The sequence below is a fragment of the Drosophila kikkawai genome, chromosome X, assembly GCF_030179895.1.
Source record: "Drosophila kikkawai strain 14028-0561.14 chromosome X, DkikHiC1v2, whole genome shotgun sequence".
NCBI classification, from domain to species: Eukaryota; Metazoa; Arthropoda; class Insecta; order Diptera; family Drosophilidae; genus Drosophila; species Drosophila kikkawai.
In genome coordinates, this window is record NC_091733.1 from 2,516,646 (window position 1) to 2,537,465 (window position 20,820).

Here is a 20,820-nt window from a genome sequence, read left to right on the forward strand (position 1 = left end):
CGCTTTCATCACGCTTCACACTGTATACCCACTTACAGCCGATGGGCTTCTGGCTGCTAGGTAAATCTGTGACTTCCCATGTCTGATTCGTAATCAAGGCATCATATTCAGAACGCATCGCTTCTCGCCATTGTGTGGAAAACTCGCCACTGATCGCCTCACCGTACGTCGAAGGAATTTGTACATCTCTTCCAGCCAAAGTTCCAAGTATATTAAACTGCTTCTTTGGGCGATCGGGTCTGCCCGTACGTAAAATTCTGGGTCTGCCGGAGCCAACACGCTGCTCCTTCACGTCGTCCTCACATTCGGTATCCACGCCGTCGCTGTCATTCTCCTCACTTTCGCTGCCGCCTTCATCCTTGATGCCGTCTCCATCAACGATGCCATCAGCCAGTTCGGAAAATTTTTTCTGATCATCTCCGCTTGTTTCCTCGGTCTCGTTTCCAGCATGCTTCGCTCCGCTTTCCCTCTCATCGAAAAGGACGTTTCTCTTCTCGACCACTTGCCGCTTCTTAGGATAATACAGCCTGTGAGCTTTAGATGTCCTCGAATACCCTACCATTCGGTATTCTGAGCCCTTTGGTTGGAATTTACTCCTCTGGACACCTTTGTCAAGCGCCACTGCAATGGAACCAAAAACTTTGAGATGACTGATCGAAGGCTTCATACCAGTCCACGCTTCCATTGGTGTCATATGGCTCAAAGCACTTGTAGGTGATCGATTTCGTAGATACACTGCCGTATATACCGCGTCTGCCCACAATGCTTCACAAAGCCCAGACTGCACGAGTAAACATCTTGACATCTCAACCAATGTCCGATTAAAACGCTCTGCAACACCATTTTGTTGCGGTGTGTAGGCAACTGTGAGCTGCCTCGTAATTCCATTTGCTCGTAGAAATTCATAAAATTCTCGGTTCACATACTCGCGACCGTTATCGCTCCGCAAGCAAATTAATTTCTTCCCAGTTTGTCGCTCGGCCATGTTTTTGAACTCCACAAATTTATCAAAAACTTCATCTTTGCGCTTCAGAAAATAGACGAACACACGTCTGGATTTGTCGTCAACAAATGTAAGGAAATACTTCGATCCTCCAATCGAACTTGTTCCAAACGGTCCGCACACATCTGAATGCACCAACTGCAACAGCTCCTCCGATCGATTCTCCGTATGAGATGGGAAAGGCTTTACATGCACTTTGCTCACCATGCACGTATTGCACGGAGACTTCCTCGAAAAATCAGCCTTTTCCAGACCGCTCACCATTTGTCGTTTGGCGATTTCCATGAGACTTGCGTAATTCAGATGACCAAATCTTTTATGCCCCAAAACAGCTTCAGACTCATGTGCAGCATAACATTTGTTCTGCGATTCGGTAAACAAATACAAATTGCCAACTCTGTTTACAGTTATCCGGCCGTCACCGTTCTGCACGACGCTCGCACTATTTTTTCCAAAAGTGACCACACAGTCTTTGTTTACCGCTTGGCTCACGGACATAAAATTACTCTGTAATTTCGGCACATAAAGAATATTGTTCAACTTCAGCTCACACATTCCGATTTTCAGGTTGACTTCACCCTTTCCTTCCGCTCTTAACATGCCGTCGTCTGCGGGTCCGATCATTTCGTTGTGATCTTCAAATTTCGCAAATTTGTTTTTGTTGCAGCACATATGGCTGGTCGCGCCGCTGTCGAGACACCAAGTCCCTTGATCAAGAGAAACACTGTTCAGCGCGCCTAAGAGAGAACAGTTCACAGTTTTTGCTTACTCTTTGCTCTCGACTGTCCGTCCGTTACTTCGACAGTTTTTCTGTATGTGGCCGAATTCATCACAACTGTAGCACTTTACCGTTCCTTTGCCTTTTCTCGGCCGTTGCCTAGCAACCAACGCTTGCTCGCTCGTCGTGTTCTCGCCGTCTCTCCTTTCTTCTTCTTCCTTCAACTTTATGCAGAGATTCTTGAATGCCGGTAAATTGTCACGCGTTTCAATAGCAACAACAAAGCTTTCGTAATCTTTTGGAAGGCTGGAGAGATTACTCTTAGCTCTTCATTTAAATCGATTCCAACACTTGCAAGCTGATCCAAAATTTCGACAAACATATTGATGTAACTGGTCATGCTCTGGCCGTCCGCCATCCTAAGGCTCAATAATCTTTTGTAAAGCGAAACTTTGCGTACTGGTCCGCTGGGTTGGTGAACTTCTTTAAGTTTCGTCCACGCTTCAAACGCGTGACATATCGCAACTGTGAGGGTTTTATGCTTAGGATGATCGTTGCCAAGGCCTTCTGGTCCAATCCTGTCCAGTCCACTCCTTCTGGAGCTGCCTCTTGTTTTAGCTCCCCTGATGCGACTTTCCACAGCTCTGCGTGCACCAAAACGCTACGCATTTGGACACACCACGAATCGTAATTCCTTTCATCGAGCTTCTCGATTTGGTACATCCCGCTCATATCGCTGCTGTCGATCTCCGGAGTTAGAAAAACAAACAAGCCGAACACTCAAGTTACATTTAAGTCTTTTATTTATCCGCGCAATTATTTCTTGAAGACGCACAATGGTTTTAGGCGGGGTCTGGACCCATAACCTATTGAGGGGGAAAACCGTTACCCGCACAAGAAGAGAATAGGCACGAAGTGATCTGCTTAGCTTGAGAGTTTATTTGCGACTGACTCGCGTTCACAGGTATATGCACAAACGCAAGTATGGTTTAGAGAACGGACATGCATTTCTTAGGGAAAATATTTATCTTCAACAAAATACTACATATTTTAACCAGAATTTACGGAAATCAAACAGAAACTAATTTAGGGGTCTATTGCACTTCTTCTTGTCTTAGCACACCAGAAAATCTCAGATGTTGGTAGAGATTCATATTGCCCTCTCTTCCTTTGACCGCCTTATTACCACAAAGATATATAAATATTTAAGCGGTCCCATCGGTGTGCAGGGGTGTCAGGGGTTCATATCATGTCGAGTCAAATAAAATCGGTGGAATTAAAACATTATAATTATATTTAAAACCTAACAGAAAAATACAGGTGACTCATTGGACAATTTCGAAATAAATAAAACAAATTAAAACCTAGCATAGAAACTTATAAAATCATACAAATATAAAAATATAAAATATTTAAAGTAGAATGGTCATAAATGGTACGATAATGTAGTTAGGATAGATAATAAATATTCATGCGGCCAAATGCGATAAGTTTAATAAAATCAATTGAACAAATTAACTAGACTAGAATTACTATTAATCTTTCTCTTTAAATTTTTCATTACATTTTTTTCTCTATTGGCAAAGGCGAATCAGACTGTTTTTGGCAAGATTTAAGTACAATTTGAGGACTACAAAAACACGCAAATTGGTTATTAAATATTTTTTTGCACTTCTAACCTTTGGACTCTCATTTTTTATTTTTTCTTTTGGATGAATTTAAATATTTTGGACTTGCCGTTTCAGGTAAATTTTTTTTCTTTTAAAACTCACTTGCTCACCAAAATGTAGTGGAGGTCCTCCTCGAAGAAAGCGCTTTCCTGAGAAAAACCTGGAAATCAGAAAATAATTTTTTTGGACAAGCCAAACAACACGAAAAAAAACTCGAATCACAGGGCAGAAATCACTCAATTAAAATCGTTCCTCATATATTAAAATCACTCAATTTTTGGCTTTGCCTATTTGTCATCATTTTCACTCACAAATAAAATATTTTTTTTTTTCATCCGCATGGCCATTAGGTAATCACACACAACGAATAAAACAAACCATTGAATTAAAACTTAACTAAATAAAATTTATAATTATTTCATGGCTGCTTGACTTTTCTCTTTGCGGATTTTTGAAAATTTAAGGTTTCGATTAAAACGTCTTCGCCATATAATTGTATTATTATTTGCTTTTTTTCTCTTTGGTGGGCGCTTCTCTTGGCGGATTTTCTAGGCAAAGGCACACTTTTCAATCCCTTTTCACTCCTTTAAATATAAAAATAAGGATTTCACTGCCCTGCCGAGATTTATACGTTTTTTTTCCCCCGACGACGTTGAAACACGCCCCTTAACGCGGCTGCGCGACGACTGCGGGACTCCCAAAAAAAACTCAAACTGGAGCGGCGGTCGGTTGAGCTTTTGCTGCCTAACTTCGGCGATTTCTCTGCGTACTTCGGGGTCTCTGTCATTTGCCAATATCCACTCAATTAATGCGATCTATAATTTTTAGCAATAAGTTTCGTATTAAGCCGCCAGGCCTTAGAGCTACGCTGAACTTACACAAGCTTGCTTTTCCGGTCTCTGGCTACGGGCTGCTTGAGTTTGAACTGGTAAAAAAAACTCAGACTTGGGACTATTCCTTCCCAGCACTACTTTCCACTTTGACGAAACGATTGGAAAAGAAAGATATAGACGCCCAAAAAGTGGCGGTAACCCCTAGCCGAACCTGGGAGATACAGCCAGGGAAAGTTGACAGAAGGGTCTGTTACTCTCCTTGCTGCTTTCCTTTTGCCCCAATCCCGTTCGCAGAGCGACTCCTAGATGGCGCTAAAGTCACTCTACATATGCCACATTACAAGCGCTACAAATGCCCCCTCCTAAGATCAGACTTGGGGATTCAAATCCCGAAGGATGATCACCCTCAAGCTTGTAGTTCCTTGAGCCTACTGTTTCCGGTCTTTCCTTGTAAATCTTCCAACTCATAGCAAGAATTCCCTAATTTCTTTCGGACTCTGGCTTTGAATACGTTGGTCCCAATTTCGAGCTATATCCTGTTGGAAAACTACTCTGTCTGAATTTTTTCGGTATACTTCTTGCCCTTCGCTGTATGCAACCTCTCTTGTCCTCAAATTGTATTGACGCTCATTTTTGGCATTTTGCTTGCTTAGGACTTCTTGAGCCTTCTTTCTGACCACCTCCAGAGAATCTTCTCGCGTAAGCATCGCGGATCTGTCCTCCAGACATCCCAACGATCTTAACAATTTATAGGAAGATCCGGATGAGAGAAAGTGTTGGCCAAATACCATGTAGTACGGTGTGGTCCCTATAGATGAATGAACTGCCGAACGAAGAGCACAACATATGCTACTGAGCTGCTCATCCCAATCTTTCTGGTCACCTCTTAAATACGATCGAATGGCGGCGATGACTGATCGGTTCACCCTTTCAGAAGCATTCGCCTGCGGTGAGTAGGCCGCTGTAAGGGTGTGCGATATCTGGTATTCCCTTAGAAACTTTTGAAAAGCTTCTGCCTTAAACTGTGATCCGTTATCCGATACTATTGTCTCTGGGAATCCGAACGTGTGGAATAATTCTTGTTGCATATATTTTATCACCACATCTGCTGAGAGCTTCTTAACTGCTTTTAGAAATACAAATTTGGAGTAATGATCCAACACAATGAAAATTCCCACATTGCCAGAGCGAGATCTGGGATATGGGCCTAGGAAGTCCACATATAATCGCTGAAAGAACCGCTGTGATTCTGGTGCCACGCCAATTGGCGGTCGCTGTGTTCTGTTTGGATACTTGATGGTTTTACAAGTTTCACAGTATTGAATGTATGACTTAACGTCATTAACTAGACCAAGCCAAAAGTAATATCTTCGAATTCTCTCCAAACACCTCCGTGTGAAGCAAGTGGATCATCGTGGGACTTCTTCAAAACCTCAGCTACTAATTCTTCGGGAATCCAAAGCTTCCAAATAAATGTATCATGCAGCTGGTCGCCAGTAGCATGCTCTGATCTCCTATATAGCAGTCCATCTACTACCTTCAAGTCTGGCAAATTAGCCTGGTTTGCTTCTACCCTTTTCGCTCTCTTCACATATTCTTCAGATCTGAAATGTGGCGACTGAAGATCGACTAAACAACCCATGGCTCGAATCTATAGATGCTAACTCGGCCTCGTTTACCCTTGACAAAGCATCTGGTACAACGTTCAGTCTACCACTTCGATGCTCTATCTTAAAATTGAAGCCTTGGAGCTTGAGTGCTCACCGAGCTAAACGAGAATGTAAATCGGTCTGGGACATGAGCCATTTAAGTGACGCATGGTCGGTTATGACAGTAAATTCATGTCCTTCGATATAGGGCCTGAACCGTTTTATGCATACTATAGCGGCTAAACATTCTTGCTCCGTAACTGAATAGTTACGTTGTGCCTTGTTTAATTTTTTTGACACGAATGCAATCGGATATTCGTCACCTTCCTCAGTTTTCTGTACCAAGACTCCCCCTACTCCCGTTTTACTAGCGTCGCATTGCACGAAAAAGGGCTTGTTGAAATCTGCGCTGCGTAAGACAGGAGCAGAACATAGCATAGTTTTTAGCTGGTTAAATGCCGTTTCGCCTTCTGGAGTCATCTGAAATTTTTTCTTGGGTTTAAGCAAGTCTGTTAGTGGGGCTGCTACTGAGGCAAAATTGCTGATAAATTTGCGATACCAGCCTACCATTCCAAAGAAGCTGCGGAGAGATTTCAAACTTTTTGGAAGCGGAAATTCAGACATTGCCGATATTTTTCTGGATTAGTCCGTATAACTCCTTCCCCAACTATGTGGCCTAAATACTTGACCGATCGCATACAAAAATGGCTTTTTTCCACGTAAGAGTTAAACCAGCGATTTACTTGTTCAGGTACTAAGCCTAACACCTTTTGGTGGGTTCCAAAGCTATCCGACACCACCAACAGATCGTCCAAGTAAACAAAAACCTCGTTACGCAGATTGGCTGGTATGACCTTGTCCATTAGGCGCGTCATGGTTTGTGAGGCGTTTGTAAGCCCGAATGGCATCACTTTGTACTGATAAAGCGGCTTCCCCGGAATGGTAAAAGCCGTTTTATCGCGCGATTTTGGATCTAACGGGATCTGCCAATAGGCATCTTTCAGATCCAAACTCGAGATGAATAATGCCTTCGGGAGTCTTTACAAGATACCATCGATCTGCGTTAAAGGATACGCATCCTTTTTCGTCACAGCATTTACTTTTCGACTGTCTAAACACAAACGGACCTTCCCTGGCTTCTGAACAAGAACGACTGGTGACGATCAAGCACTCTGAGACTCCTCTATTACTCCCACTTCCAGCATTCTATCAACTTCGGCATATAGCAACTTTTCTACCGCGGGAGATACAGGAAAATGACGCTGTTTAACCGGTTTTGCATCACCGACATCAATTTCATGGGAAATTAATGTAGTTTTTCCCAGACCGGATAAGGGGAATGAGGGAAATTTGGCTACCACCTCACTGAGGCTACTTCGTTGGTCATCGGACAGCATATGATTACCTGACACTATTTCAGAGACTTGCATAGACGGTGGTAACAAATCAAATGTTTTTCAAAAATCTATCTCTAAGTACAGATCCTGGCTCTAGGACGGCACAATGTTAAACTCGAACTCCTTAGCTACGTCCTCGAAAATCACTTCGGTTTTCAATTTTCCTATGACGTCCTGCTTCGTTCCATCTGCTGTATGTGCTACCATAGAGACACTCTTGAATCTGACTCTGCTGCGAATGATTTGCTCTGCCAACTTGCCGCCGATGACATTTATAGCTGCTCCAGTATCCAACAATCCAGTCACTACCCTATCCAATAACTTAACTTCGGCATAAGGACGATTATCGTTGTTTTTAAAACGTATACAATTAATAGTTTTAATAGAATTCCAAAATGCTCTTAATCTTTTCGTGTTTCTAGATATTTTTCTTTTATGAAATTCCTGACTATTTAAACTAAAATTGTTACTAACTAGCTTAGGCCAACAATTCGAATATTCTTTTTCTTCAATAGACTCAGACTCACAAGAAATAGGAATCTCAATTGGGGACTCGTTTCTTCGTTGGTTGCCTTGCTTGGTTGAACACAGGTCGATTGGCGATAGCTGCCTGTGTTCGTCCTTGCGTTTTTTTGGCACCGAACACAAGTATGTTTATAGGTTTTCATAAGGCCGCATCCGAAACAGAAAACTTTTTTCTTAGACTTGCAGTCTTGATATCGGTGGCCCTCTTTATGGCAGTTCCAGCAGATAAGCGCCACTGCCCCGACTTCCCAATTGCCATCGACATCAGAAAATTCCTCGGCATCTTCCCACTGGACCTCCTCGAGCAATTCAGAGACCTGCTTCTTAAATAGAACAACCTTTTGGTATCCCTGAGCATTACGAACCTCATTCAAAAAGTCTTCCCTACGACGCACAGTAGCGCCTTTTCTCATTTAGCTTTGCAAAAATCATATCTTTTGAACCAAATAAGGTAATCGAATAATTTAAACGGCATTGGACAGGTAATTGTTGTAAAATGTATATATGTACTGCATAATGTACCATGCCCAAATGGCACACCTTCGCGCTGCACAAAGAGCACCTCAAGCCCGACAAAATAATAGAGGAAGACGAACCGCAAATTAAAACTTGAATAGCGCTGCATTCGCATACAATTCTGAACACCAGCCTCCCTTTATCATCAAATGAACAACTCTCAATTTTTCGAAATTGCATTCAGATTCAAGGGTAAATTCACCACCGACCGGGCGTTTTGTTACCACGACCAACAAAGATCAAAAATTCCTTCCAACCAAGTGTTACAGTGCGCACCCTTTAAGTACTCTTGGTACAGTGGATATTCGATATGTGTGCATACACATATCTCCTCCTTTTGAAAAATAACGTAATGTAGTGAAGTTATTTTATAATAAGATTTCTAATTAATACACTTTTAATTGTTTTTGTATTTAGGTATGGGTAATTATGTATTTACCCTTCAGTTCCATTCCCGGATTCCCCAAGGATTCCTCCGGGCACCGGGATAAGTTCCCGCGGAATCCCGCGGGACCGTCCATACAACGCGGCGAGGAACTTTCATACATAAGGGACTCCTGGCGAGGATCTCGAAATTCCGCCAGGAATCCGCACCAATCCCCCGGGACAGTCCCCGGGAATTTCGAACTCGAATCCTGCAGGAATCGTCGAGGAATCCCGCGGTAATGGCTGGCGGGAATCGTCGAGGAATCCCGAGAAAATCATTGCGGAATCCCGCAGGATTCGCTAGCGGAATCCGCCAGGAATCCCAGATGAAAATCTATAGAAAATTCCTGAAAAATCCCCACCCTTCCTAGTAAAAATCCGATGTAATTTATTCCTTATTTATTTATGGATTGCATTTTTTTATTTATCTTCACTTTTTTGGTAGCATTACATTTTTCTGCAAAGTTAAACATGTATATGTATGTATGTACATATGTACATATATGTATGTACATAAGTGCGTGTCACGAGTCTCCTTTGCCGGCTGCTGGGTCCTTTAAGATACTTGTTTATCTGTAAATTAAATACATAAGTACATACATATTTTTAAATCAAATTGTAAATTGCAGTACATACCAACTTAAACTGGATAAAAAAACTTTGTAAATCCGTACTGAATCCCATTCACACCGTCTAGGTTGAAGTCGCATCCATTTTAATCGTCAATTCTGCAATTAAAATTAATAATTGAATTCAAATAAGTTCCACTTACCTTATAATATTTCATTTTTACGCAACTAATACGCAAAACACTTCTGAATGCAACAGCAGTCAACTCAAAATGCAAAGAGAATTAGAAGACAAAACCGAACACCGAAAATTCTCGCGCGTGTCAGGGTATAGCCGACAAGGCAATGCCTTGCAATTAGATTCACAAAGGGCCAATAATCAAACATGAACATTTCGGCCATGTCTAAAGCACATTTTCTTACGTGCTCATATCCCACACGATTTTATACGTAAAAATTAATTAAATATAATCTTAAATATTTTTAAATAACTCTACTTATTTTAAAAAGGTCATTCTTACGTCGGTGCAATACTCTTTGTTTTTGACACCAATTTTCTTTCCTCCCTTCCTTCCATCTCCATCTCTCTCTAATTTACGGATTCTCGCAACCGCTACTCCGAACGTAGATCGAAAACAATAACAAATATGAAGAACGAACTTCGTGAAGCCCTCGGCAGTAGCCGAACGTAGGTAGAATTTGTTTCGGCTATTTTGTTTCGAACTTCGCTGAACGAGGCCCATGTAATTTGTTTTTGTTTTTCGAACATACCGCGAGGAATTGGACGGGCGAGGAATTCTGGAACTGAAGGGTATTTAGGTATGGGTTTGCATTTATGTGTGTATGGCCATACTAAATGCAATTTATGAAATAAAGATTTTTAACCTATCCTTATGAACTGTTTGTTTCTTACGTTTATCATTTGATATTACTATGTTATCTCTAGCTTTCCGTTACTATATACGGACCTGTATATTTAACATCTAGCTTATGACCTGTTTCGTTTTTTAGCAAAACTTGGTCACCTACTGACATATCTATATCCTTTACTCTATGGTCGTATAATAGTTTATTCCTATTCTTATTTGCTTCTAACATAACTCTAGCTCTTTTATAAGCTAATTCAAATCTATACTTACTCTCCTTAGCATAGTCATCTATATTATAAAGTGCTTCTACACTATCTATGCTATTAAAGTGTTTCGGTAAATTACTTGTTTTACCGAATACTAACTCATATGGACAATAAGTATGTGCCATAGAGGGGGTCGTATTGAAACAAAATACAAAATATTGAAGCCATACGTCCCAATCAATATGTCAACCCATTTTGTAAGAGTGTATATACTCATTAAAGGTTCTATGACTTCTTTCTATTGTTCCTACTGTCTGGTGGTGGTGTGCTGTAGATGTAATGTTTTTAATATTCAAATATTTGCACAAATCAATTATAGAGAATTTTTATACTCTGTTCCCATGTCCGTAATGAACGTCTTCATTGGACCGTACTTCAGGATAAAAGATTCAAATATGGCTTAAGCGACAGTATTAGCATTTTTATTTGGAATTGGTATTGCAACTAAATACTTAGATAGATCACATACTCGTTACCATTTTCTGATTTTGGTAGTGGTCCGATGGTATCCACTATCACTCTGTTGAAAGCATTTATTCGTGTGTCAGTAAAGTAAAGGAGTCTTTGTATGCTTAGTTATTTTTACTTTTTGGCATTTTGGACATTTTCTTATGTATGTACTCTTTTATGTCTTTGGACATATTTTTCCAGTAGTAGTGTCTCTGGACCTTGACCAAGGTTTTTGTAATGCCTGTGTGACCTCCTTGAATTTGATCATCATGGAATGTAGACAAAATTGCTTCTTTTTCTTTATCATTTGATACTAGGGTCACCGGGTTGAGTAGCGCTACTCTTAATGTTTTCAGTATTTTATTGCCCATTAATTTAAAATTATCTATTCATATTTTATCAAAGATATTTTTCCACGGTGCCACTTTGAGTTGGCTGATTTTATTTATACCGGCATGCATTTCAAGCCTTTGGAAAAATTGACCTAAGTCGATAACTCCATTAGTATATAAATCGCTAACTTCATATCTTGCAATAATTTTCTTGCCATGTTTAAATAAACATAACGTATCATTTATATGCAAGGTCACTACTTTACGTACTTCATCATTGTTTATGACGTCGTATACGTTGGGCTTAGAAGCTTTATTTAGAGATTGCATATGCAATTCTTTTTCTTTTTCAAAGCAAAGAAAGAGAAAAAAGGACAGTTGGAATTACTTTTCCTAGGCCCGATTTGACCAATGCGCCTTCAACGTCTTCCAATTCCGTCCCAAAAAAATAACAAACTTCCTTGGTATCTCCTATCAGAATGCTACGCAGTAAGCTTCCTAAATTGTACTCTAATAGTGTCACATTTGCTTCCCAAGTGTTGTGTTTACAGAAACCTGGTTAAAGCCGGAGATTCTGAGCTCCGAAGTTTTTCAAGCTGTGTTCACAGTATACCGGCTAGATCGGACTATCAGACATGTTCCTACATTCCTCCATTTTTGGAACTTCCTATTTATTGAAACCATATTTCCGCTATTCAGTTGGTCTCTAAAAGAATTTCGGATAGGGACCACTTAATTAGTAGTTCTTGGTGATTTTAACATCCCAAGGGCTATTTGGTCCTTAGATAATTCCATTAAACACAAAACATCACAAAAAAAGTGGTTTACCAACGAGCACTTTAATTAAACGGATAATTTGCCGAAGGTGGCGTAACGGAGTTCGCCTGGCTTACTAGTATATATATAAAAATGGAGACAAAAAACTTTACTAATCGCATCACAAGAGAACGGCTGGGCCGATTTGGTTCACATTTTTAATTGCCAGAAGAAGGTTATTACATAAGAACATTTTAGGAAAACCTTCCGGAAAAGTCGTTAGCGGCTCAACAGATGTACACACTGTTGTATGTAAAATTCTAAAACACCCTACAAAGATCATAGCTGCTTTGAAATTGTGTATCAATGAAATCGGTAAAAAAATATTTAAATAAAAAAATCGAGTTAACGAAGCATTACCAAAGTGAGCTTAAACAATTCGCATTCGACCTTCATCGAGTGCAGACGTGCCTACGGACAACCGCTACGCGGGGTTCATTCTTGTAGTGTTTTTCATGGTAAAAAAGTAAATTCGGAACTCTAAACTACGTACTGTCAGATAGCCCTACAGTGCGTATGACATACGGACACTAGTGCGTGAGACGTGTTTTTGAGCTGCAAAGTTAATTTATATGGTGCCACGCGTAACAAGCTCAAAATAATGAGCGGCTATCAAAAAAATAAGCATAGAACCTCTGTAAACCAAAGAAACGCTTGTTTCTCTTATATCTCAACTGGCGATATCGAAGCAGAAAAAACGTCTACCAAGCCCAACCCGGATCTACTGACCGCCGACGGCACGAGAGCGCGCTCCTGCTCTCCCGCCCTACTCATTCCAGCTCCTACATGTTGGAGCTCCCACTGCCAAACCCCACCACCACCGGCTTCGATGGAAGACGCACCAACAACAAGCAGAGCTGAAATTTCTGCAAACGCAGCAAAAGCAACAAAAACAACTAAACCCACGACCAATATTGCAAAATCGGTGCCAATGGCCGCAGCGCCAAGTTCTTTGGTAACAAAAACCGTGAGCTCCGATAAGCAACAAGCGGTTCCAGCCATACAGACTGGCATGGATCGCTACATCCAAATTAAGCGTAAGCTCAGCCCACATAACACGGTTGGTAAAAAACCTAAGATCAACCGTGTCACCAAAAGCTACGACCCAACCAACTCCAACAAATTTTCCCCGCTAGCAGCTGATGAGAATAACCCAGCAGAGCCGGAGCAGGAGACTCAAAAACAGTCAAAGCCCCCACCTATATATAAAAGGGAGAAAAGTTCAAACGCCCTGGTCAACAAAATTGTTGCGGTAGTCGGGGACGGAAATTTTCATGTTGTTGCGATTATTAAAGGGAACATTTGCGAAACCAAAGTTCAAACCAAAACAGAAGAACGCTTTCGAGCTGTGTCTAATTACCTGCAGGAAGCAAAAAAGAGCTTTTACACCTACCAACTAAAAAGCAGCAAGGGACTGCAAGTAGTGCTGAAAGGAATTGAACCAGAAGTCGCCCCCTCTGAGATACTAGAAGCCCTGTAAGGCAAGGGTTTCTTTGCCAAGAATGTTAGCAACATTATCAACAAAAACAAAAAGCCGCAACCTCTTTTCAAAGTCGATCTTGAGCCAGACAGTAAAGCCCTGAAGAAGAATGAAGTTCACCCGATCTACAAGTTGCAGTTCCTACTGCATCGAAGAATCACCGTGAAAGAACCGCACAAACGCAACGGTCCTGTGCAATGCACAAATTGGTCATACAAGGACATACTGCACCCTTCGGTCAGTCTGCGTAGTCTGTGGAGACTTCCACAACTCCGCACACAGCCCTGCGAACAAAGAAGACCGCAACACGAAAAAACGTGGAAACTGTGGAGGAAACCATTCAGCTTATTACAGAGGCTGTGTGGTCTACAAAGAGCTGAAGAGTCGCATGCGAAGAGCGACAGCTACACGCCAACAAAATACACAATATGTATTATAATTCAAAAACTACTCCAGATGTATTTTTTGCCAAAGCAGCCAGATCTTCTTTTGGTCCGCTAAATGCCCCCACGGGCATCTCCTACGCCGCACAGTAGCGCCTCTCGAACAAAAGCCGTTGCAAAAATCGAAAAGGTCGTTGTCGCAAAAACGATTTTAACCATACTTATTCGACAGGAAATTTCCCATGGATTCAGAATCTGCTGTAAAATCAATTTTCGGATTTTTTTGTAGAAGATATGAGCATTCAAAGTTGAACTTTGTTTCCTTTTTTGCATCATAAGGAAAAAAAGGACAAATTTGTTGACTTTCAGGTAGTATTACACAAAAACTATTTTAATTTAAATAATAGACACATTCATAATCTGTAACCCAATCCAAAAAAAAGGGGAATTGGGTTAGGGCTTCCACAGGTAAATCGCTACCTGCCAGGTGTCCATTTTTTTCACTTTTTTCTGGCTAAAGTAGTCTATATCTTTTTTGGATGGGCTGAGCCACTATACACACTATAACTACGACCTTTGTGGATCTATTCTGGACCAAAATCAACTTACATCTGCTGCGTCGAGCTGCGTCCCCGGAAATGCAACAGCAAAAACCAAAACAACTCAGGGTTAAATATACCAAAATACCGACTCAGCTTCATACTAACCAAAAAATATACTAACTGTAGCGCGTGGCGGTTACACGTTGAAATAAAAAAAAAAATTTTTTTTCAGTTTTCAATTTTTTTTTTATCTGAGCAAATACATAAAAATTAAGATAAAAAATTAAATAAAAAATATTTTTAAAAAATTGTCTTCATTGAGAAAAAAATATTTCTTTACTTTGATACCCTTTAAAAAGGCGAATGAGTGGGCGTGGCAGATTTTCCAATACATATGTCAATTTTACAACAATTACCTATCAAATGGCGTTTAAATTATTTAGTTATCTTATTTTGTTCAAAAGTTATGATTTTTGCAACGTAAAATGAGAAAAGGCGCTACTGTGCGACGGCTCCAAGATGAAAGGAGGAGTTGGAGCGGGCATATACTGTTCTGACCCTGAAATGAGGCTGTCGTATGAGCTACCAAGCTACTGCAGTATATTCCAGGCGGAAGTATTCGCCATCAGGAAAGCAGCAGAGCTTGCGCAGACCATAAACCGTCCACATGAGGCTGTCAGTTTGTTCGTAGACAGTCAAGCGGCGATAAGATCCATGCAATCATCAGCGGTAAGTTCCAAAAATGTACTGGCAAGCAGGCAGTCACTAGATGGCCTAAGCACGACTAAGTCAGTGAGGATCTACTGGGTTCCCAGCCACCAAGGCATAGACGGTAACGAAACCGCGGACGAACTTGCAAAGGAAGGCGTTGGACTGGCGAGTGAAAGAACAGAAAACGTCCCTATCTCCCTAAGAACGCTCCAAAGCGAGCTAGAGAGACGGGCTGACGCAAGCGCAAAAAGCAGGTGGAGGAGTAATTCCACAACCTGCAGAATATGAAAAATCATGTGCAAAGAGCACAACGAGAAACTAACTCACTACGTGCGGCATCTTCCGCGCAAGGACTACAGAATGTTAGTGGGTATTCTTACAGGTCACTGCCTGTCTGCTGCACATGCAGTCAAGCTGGGGATTACCGACAACGCCAAATGCCGGAAATGTGATGAATCCGAGGCAACCGAAGCCTTGGAGCATCTCATTTGCAAATGTCCGGCCCTAACGAGGGCAAGAATGAAAGACCTAGCCTCTCCATTTCTTACATCGCTAGAAGATGCCTCCAGGAGGGAGCCAATCGAACTCCTTGCCTTTGCGAAAAACACCTTGATATTCAAGGATCTCGAAACGCGCATAAATAGTCTCTATGTCCATCCAGGAGTTTCCCCGGATAGCTATGGGCCATATTGGCCTATGTGTAGCCCCTCGAGGGCCGTCCGGTCTAACCTAACCTAACCTAAATTCTTTTTAGAAAATCATTGATGGGGTAAGCAGCTTGCAGAGCTTTTCTTCTCAATTATGTAACTTTTGCAACGAATATCGAGACATCCGTTATGCAGAAAGAAAGTTTTAGATTTTTGAAACCGTCTCATGGGTCAACACCCTTAAATAAAGCTACACGGTCTTCTCTTAAACGTACTTAACTTACATTAGGGCTATAATGCTACTAAAATACCAATCCTAAATACGTCTGTCATTATTCATTTGTCATTACTATTACTAAATTATTAACATTATTCTAATTTCAGATCAAATATCTTTAAAAACTAGTCAGGTAAATGATCTCACAGAAAAGCTGCATGAAAAACAGCGTGAAGTGCATAGTTTCAAAAAGCAATTGGAATCTGTACATTCTGAAAAAATGATGTTGCAACGTAACTTAGAGAATACAACACAGGAGAGAGATAATTTTCGAATTTTACAAGCCGTAAGTGTTCCAATTTTTTAATTTTCGAACATATTTTCTAGCACACAACTCTTCTATTAGAAATCGGGATACCAAATCCAGCAGCTTACCACGGAAATAAGCACAAATGAAGTAAAAATAAATTCATTGAATTTAAAAATCGAACATCTTAATAATTACATTAAGGAACTTCAATCTGAACTTAAAAACAAGGAAAACTTGGTTGCTGGGCTGCGTAAAGATATGCGAGAAATGAAATCAAAAAATGAAATGTTAGCAAAGGCAATTTCAAATGATGAGCTTAAATTTATGAAGATGCGTCATGAGTTAGAGGAAATGAGAAAGGAACGTAATTTGGTTGGATTGCAAATAGTGCGCAGAAACGATGAAATTGTTGTTATTAAAGAAAAACTTCAAATTGCCCAAAATGCACTCGATAACGGAACAACACAATACAATCAGCGTGTAGAAGACATACGATTATTAAAGAAAGAGATATCTAACCTACACACTGAAAGTGAATGTCTTAAGCACGCTATTAAAAGCACTGCTGATATGAGAAAAGAAATTGTGCGCTTGCAACGCGCTCTTAATCAAGAGCGCATACGAATACGAGCTCTTACGGAAGATGCGAAAACACCTACTGGAGTGCATCGATGGCGTATATTAAAGGGCGAAGATCCTAAAAAGTTTGAGTTACTCGAAAAATTACAAATTCTTCAAAAGTAAGTTAAAACCCGGACTGTAGTGTTTGTTAATAATACTTTTATTAACAGGCGAGCATTAAAGCAGTCGATTGAAAATTCAAACATAAAAAATAAATTGGCAGAAGCACAAAAAAATAATGAGACCCTGAAGCGAACGTTATCGCATATGCCAACATGGGAGATAAAACATAAATTAGTTGTACAACAGGTAATGTTGCAGTTATTGCAGTTATTGCGCGAACTTTAAAATTTAGTATTTTTAGTAATTTACTGATTTTGGGGTCAAAAGCTATATATCACAAACGGTTATATAATACAATACAATACAAAATCACCAAAAATTGTTTTTGGAAGAACAAAATTATATGTATAAAAGTTATCAGTGCAGGGAAAATAATCTGATGCAATTTTTCACCGTCGCCGCATATACAACGAGCTTTAGAGCGTTGACTTCCCAACTTTTTCTTACTCCCGCACACTGTACAGAGCGCTGAGGTGATGACTACCCAACTCTTCCTTTTCTTCGCACCCCTGTAGCATATCACCTAGGATAGGTACAGCTAGGACGATTGATGTTGGGCGGTATCTACTGCGGGTGCACGTGAGGTGTCCGGCTCTAGCTTGGTCGGTATATGGGAGTGGGAAGTCCACAGAGCTACCTATATCGTCAGGCTATAATAAACTAATCCTTAATTTTGCGTGCTATATGACGGGTTATGGGACGGACATAACAAAAAGAAGGACTACGACAATGAACTCGGCTGACTCTCAAAAACACAAACATCGCAAGCGCGGCAGCAAGATGACAATAGCTGCCTGTTACGCCCACCCTTCCTTGATTCCTCGCCTCCTGGCGACATTATTATCAGGGATCCCTAAAGTAACGGCTGCGATTAATTAGTCATTTCCTGTGGTTCGGGGTCCCTGCATGATCCCAATACGAAAGGCTTAGCAATTCATGATTTTTCTTAATTTATTTTTACAAATTTTCATTCATCGAGATATACCATCCCAATACTAATTCATCAAATTTTTTCTTTACTTCCAAATTAATTATTATTTTTGGCCTTATAAATTTTCATAGCTCTTTTTATTTAATTTACTGTGTATGCAAGAACAGATCGGCGAATGAAAAGGAAGAGAGAAGAGAGAAGCTGGAGTTTGCGGTACTTTTTCACATTTTGTTTTAAACTTTTTCTCACATTTTTACAAAATTCTTTCTCTTTGCTTGTTCACAAATAAAATTAAAATAAAGAAAAAAAACTACATACACTAAACTTCCGAAAACCCAATATTAATTTGGAATTACGGCTGGCTTTGATTTAGCAATTCACGAGAAGAGAAGGGGTTAGAACCGGACGGCAAATCGCTGATGCCGGCAGCTTGGCCTCCTTAAAGGGCTTTTTCCCTCAGATTTTTCACTGTTTCCTCCACTGGCGAAACTTGCGCCGCTTTCTCCCGGATGGGCCGCACGTCTGCCACTTTCACGAGCGTTTTTTCCGACGCTTTTCCCCGGAATTTGGGCGGTTCTCCTCGCTTCGCCCGCCGCGATTACGCTCGCGCGTCCGTTTGCTCCGGCAAAATTACAAGCACTGCCATCCAGCTGGCACAGGGTGCGTACTGCACAAAAAAAAATATCGCCGAGAGAGACGGGACTTCGCTTTGGTTGTTTGGCGGCGAGAGAGGGGGGTTGGCTGATGACGTCGATCCCGGCTGGCAATCACAGCAGCTCCAAGTGACAATTTGGCTGGAGCTACGATCCACAAATTAACATAGGCTTCTTTAGGTATAAATCGCGATCGACGACACTCACCCCTGTATCCCACAGATAGTTGATATTTAGCAAGCAAAGTTTGAGCGTAGAGAAAAGAACACTTTAACTTGAATATTTTTCTTGTGTTGAAATATATTTTATAGACTTGTCCTGGCACAGACTCCAACTGCTCGCTTCGATGCTCCGAATGGAAAAGAACTAGCGCTCGCCAGCAAGCCCGCCGAATCCCTTGCCGCTATGACTTTGTCAGCGGACTCCATTTTTAAGCGAATCCGAGAGCGACTAGCTATTTTTAATATATGCTCTTACCACTATATGACCTTGCCACGACCTCTAAGAATAACTCTCTTTCCTTTCTATTTGTATAAGATCGCAAATAGGGCCACTATTGCCTACTTTTGGGCCATCCCCATTAAGTTGCCTTGTAGCCAACCTTGGTTACTACACCCCGCACCCCGCAGAGTGGGCGATTTGGCTTTTCTAGCTGTAGATTATTAGGAATATATTAAACTGTTACTATTATTAGAACTTTTATTTTCTATGCATAGTCAAATTTAAACTTTTCAAGCAAAGAAACGATCAGGCAAAATGAAGTATCGATACTCCGTTTCGAATAGTGACACAAAAATCCCCGAAGCGAATTATGGCAAGCTGCGGTCACTCTTGATCAGTGTGGAAATACGCTTCTCTTTTCTCTGCAATGTGAAATTTAGTCCGGTGGGATCGAGACAAAAAACACTTATTTTTCAAAGTGATAACTTCCATTGATTGGTTTAAGCTTTTGAGTGCGTTGTATCGCCTGTGTTTAATAAATTAATTGTCGAAAATAGTGTTTGGTGGCCGTCCCACGTTGCACTATGGTCCAGCCCACCGCTTTTTTGGCCAAAATTTATAACCCCGTCAATTTAAGAGTTATTAACTTAATTTCCGATTTCATAACATTTTACATTTTACAGTTACAGTTTTATAGATATAGTCGTCCGATTTTCATAAAAATTTGACTCAAATTCTGGAATAATCAGGCCTGCTCCGGTAATCGAAAACGGCAAGATTTTTTCGTTTTCGTTTTTGAAAACAAGAAATTGGTGCTCCGGTAATCGAAAACGAAAAATTTTTTCGGGCACCTTTTTCTGGCCGGAATGAAAAGTAAATGGCTTTTTTTATATGAAATCAGATCTTATTTACAAAAGGAAAAAAATAGTTTACTCGGTGGTCTATTGATGTTTATTCCACACCACCACAGGATCATTCTGGCAGGTAGTAATTTTATAAAAATTTTTTTTAAATTTAAATAATTATTTGAGACCACCGGAATTAAAACTGTGAAAAGTGTGGCAGCATCTTAGATGCCTAGATTTTCTCAACTCTAGCATTTTTAGCCTTTTTCTGGCAATTGTAAAATTTTTTTTTTTTTTTTTTTTGTTTGTTTTTATACCCTTGCAGGGTATTATAATTTCAGTCAGAAGTTTGCAACGCAGTGAAGGAGACGTTTCCGACCCTATAAAGTATATATATTCTTGATCAGCATCAACAGCCGAGTCGATCTAGCCATGTCCGTCTGTCCGTCTGTCCGTCTGTCCGTCTGTCTGTCTGTCTGTTTCGACGCAAACTAGTCCCTCAGTTTTAAAGCTATCTGAATGAAACTTTGCATATAGTCTTCTATATACTCTCACTGCTATATATGTCGGAACGGGCCGGATCGGACGACTATATCATATAGCTGCCATACAAATGTACGATACATTTCTAGAAAAAAATTTACAACTTTGCTGTTTTTCAAAATTTTTGCTCCATTTTATATTATTTCTGAATTTTGGTAAAAAATTTATGCAAATCGGCCGACTACATCATAAAGCTGCCATAGGAACGATCGAGAAATAAATAGGAAAAAAATTATAGCTTCGTTGTTTTTCATCGTATGTTTATCTACTCTGAGATATAAGCTTTTTTTATTATTCTAGAATTTTGGTATAAATTTCATAAAAATCGGACAAC

The 20,820-nt window shown here is 40.4% G+C and overlaps 1 protein-coding gene across 1 annotated transcript in view; it reads left to right on the forward strand.

The window, feature by feature from the left end:
* The window catches only part of ORY (Occludin-Related Y), a 370,091-nt gene that overhangs the window by 318,836 nt on the left and 30,435 nt on the right, over positions 1–20,820 (forward strand). The window contains exons 5-7 of the mRNA XM_070288344.1: positions 16,187–16,365; positions 16,426–17,069; positions 17,121–17,259. Coding sequence (XP_070144445.1) covers positions 16,187–16,365; positions 16,426–17,069; positions 17,121–17,259 — 962 coding nt within the window. The remainder of the gene's footprint in view (positions 1–16,186; positions 16,366–16,425; positions 17,070–17,120; positions 17,260–20,820) is intronic.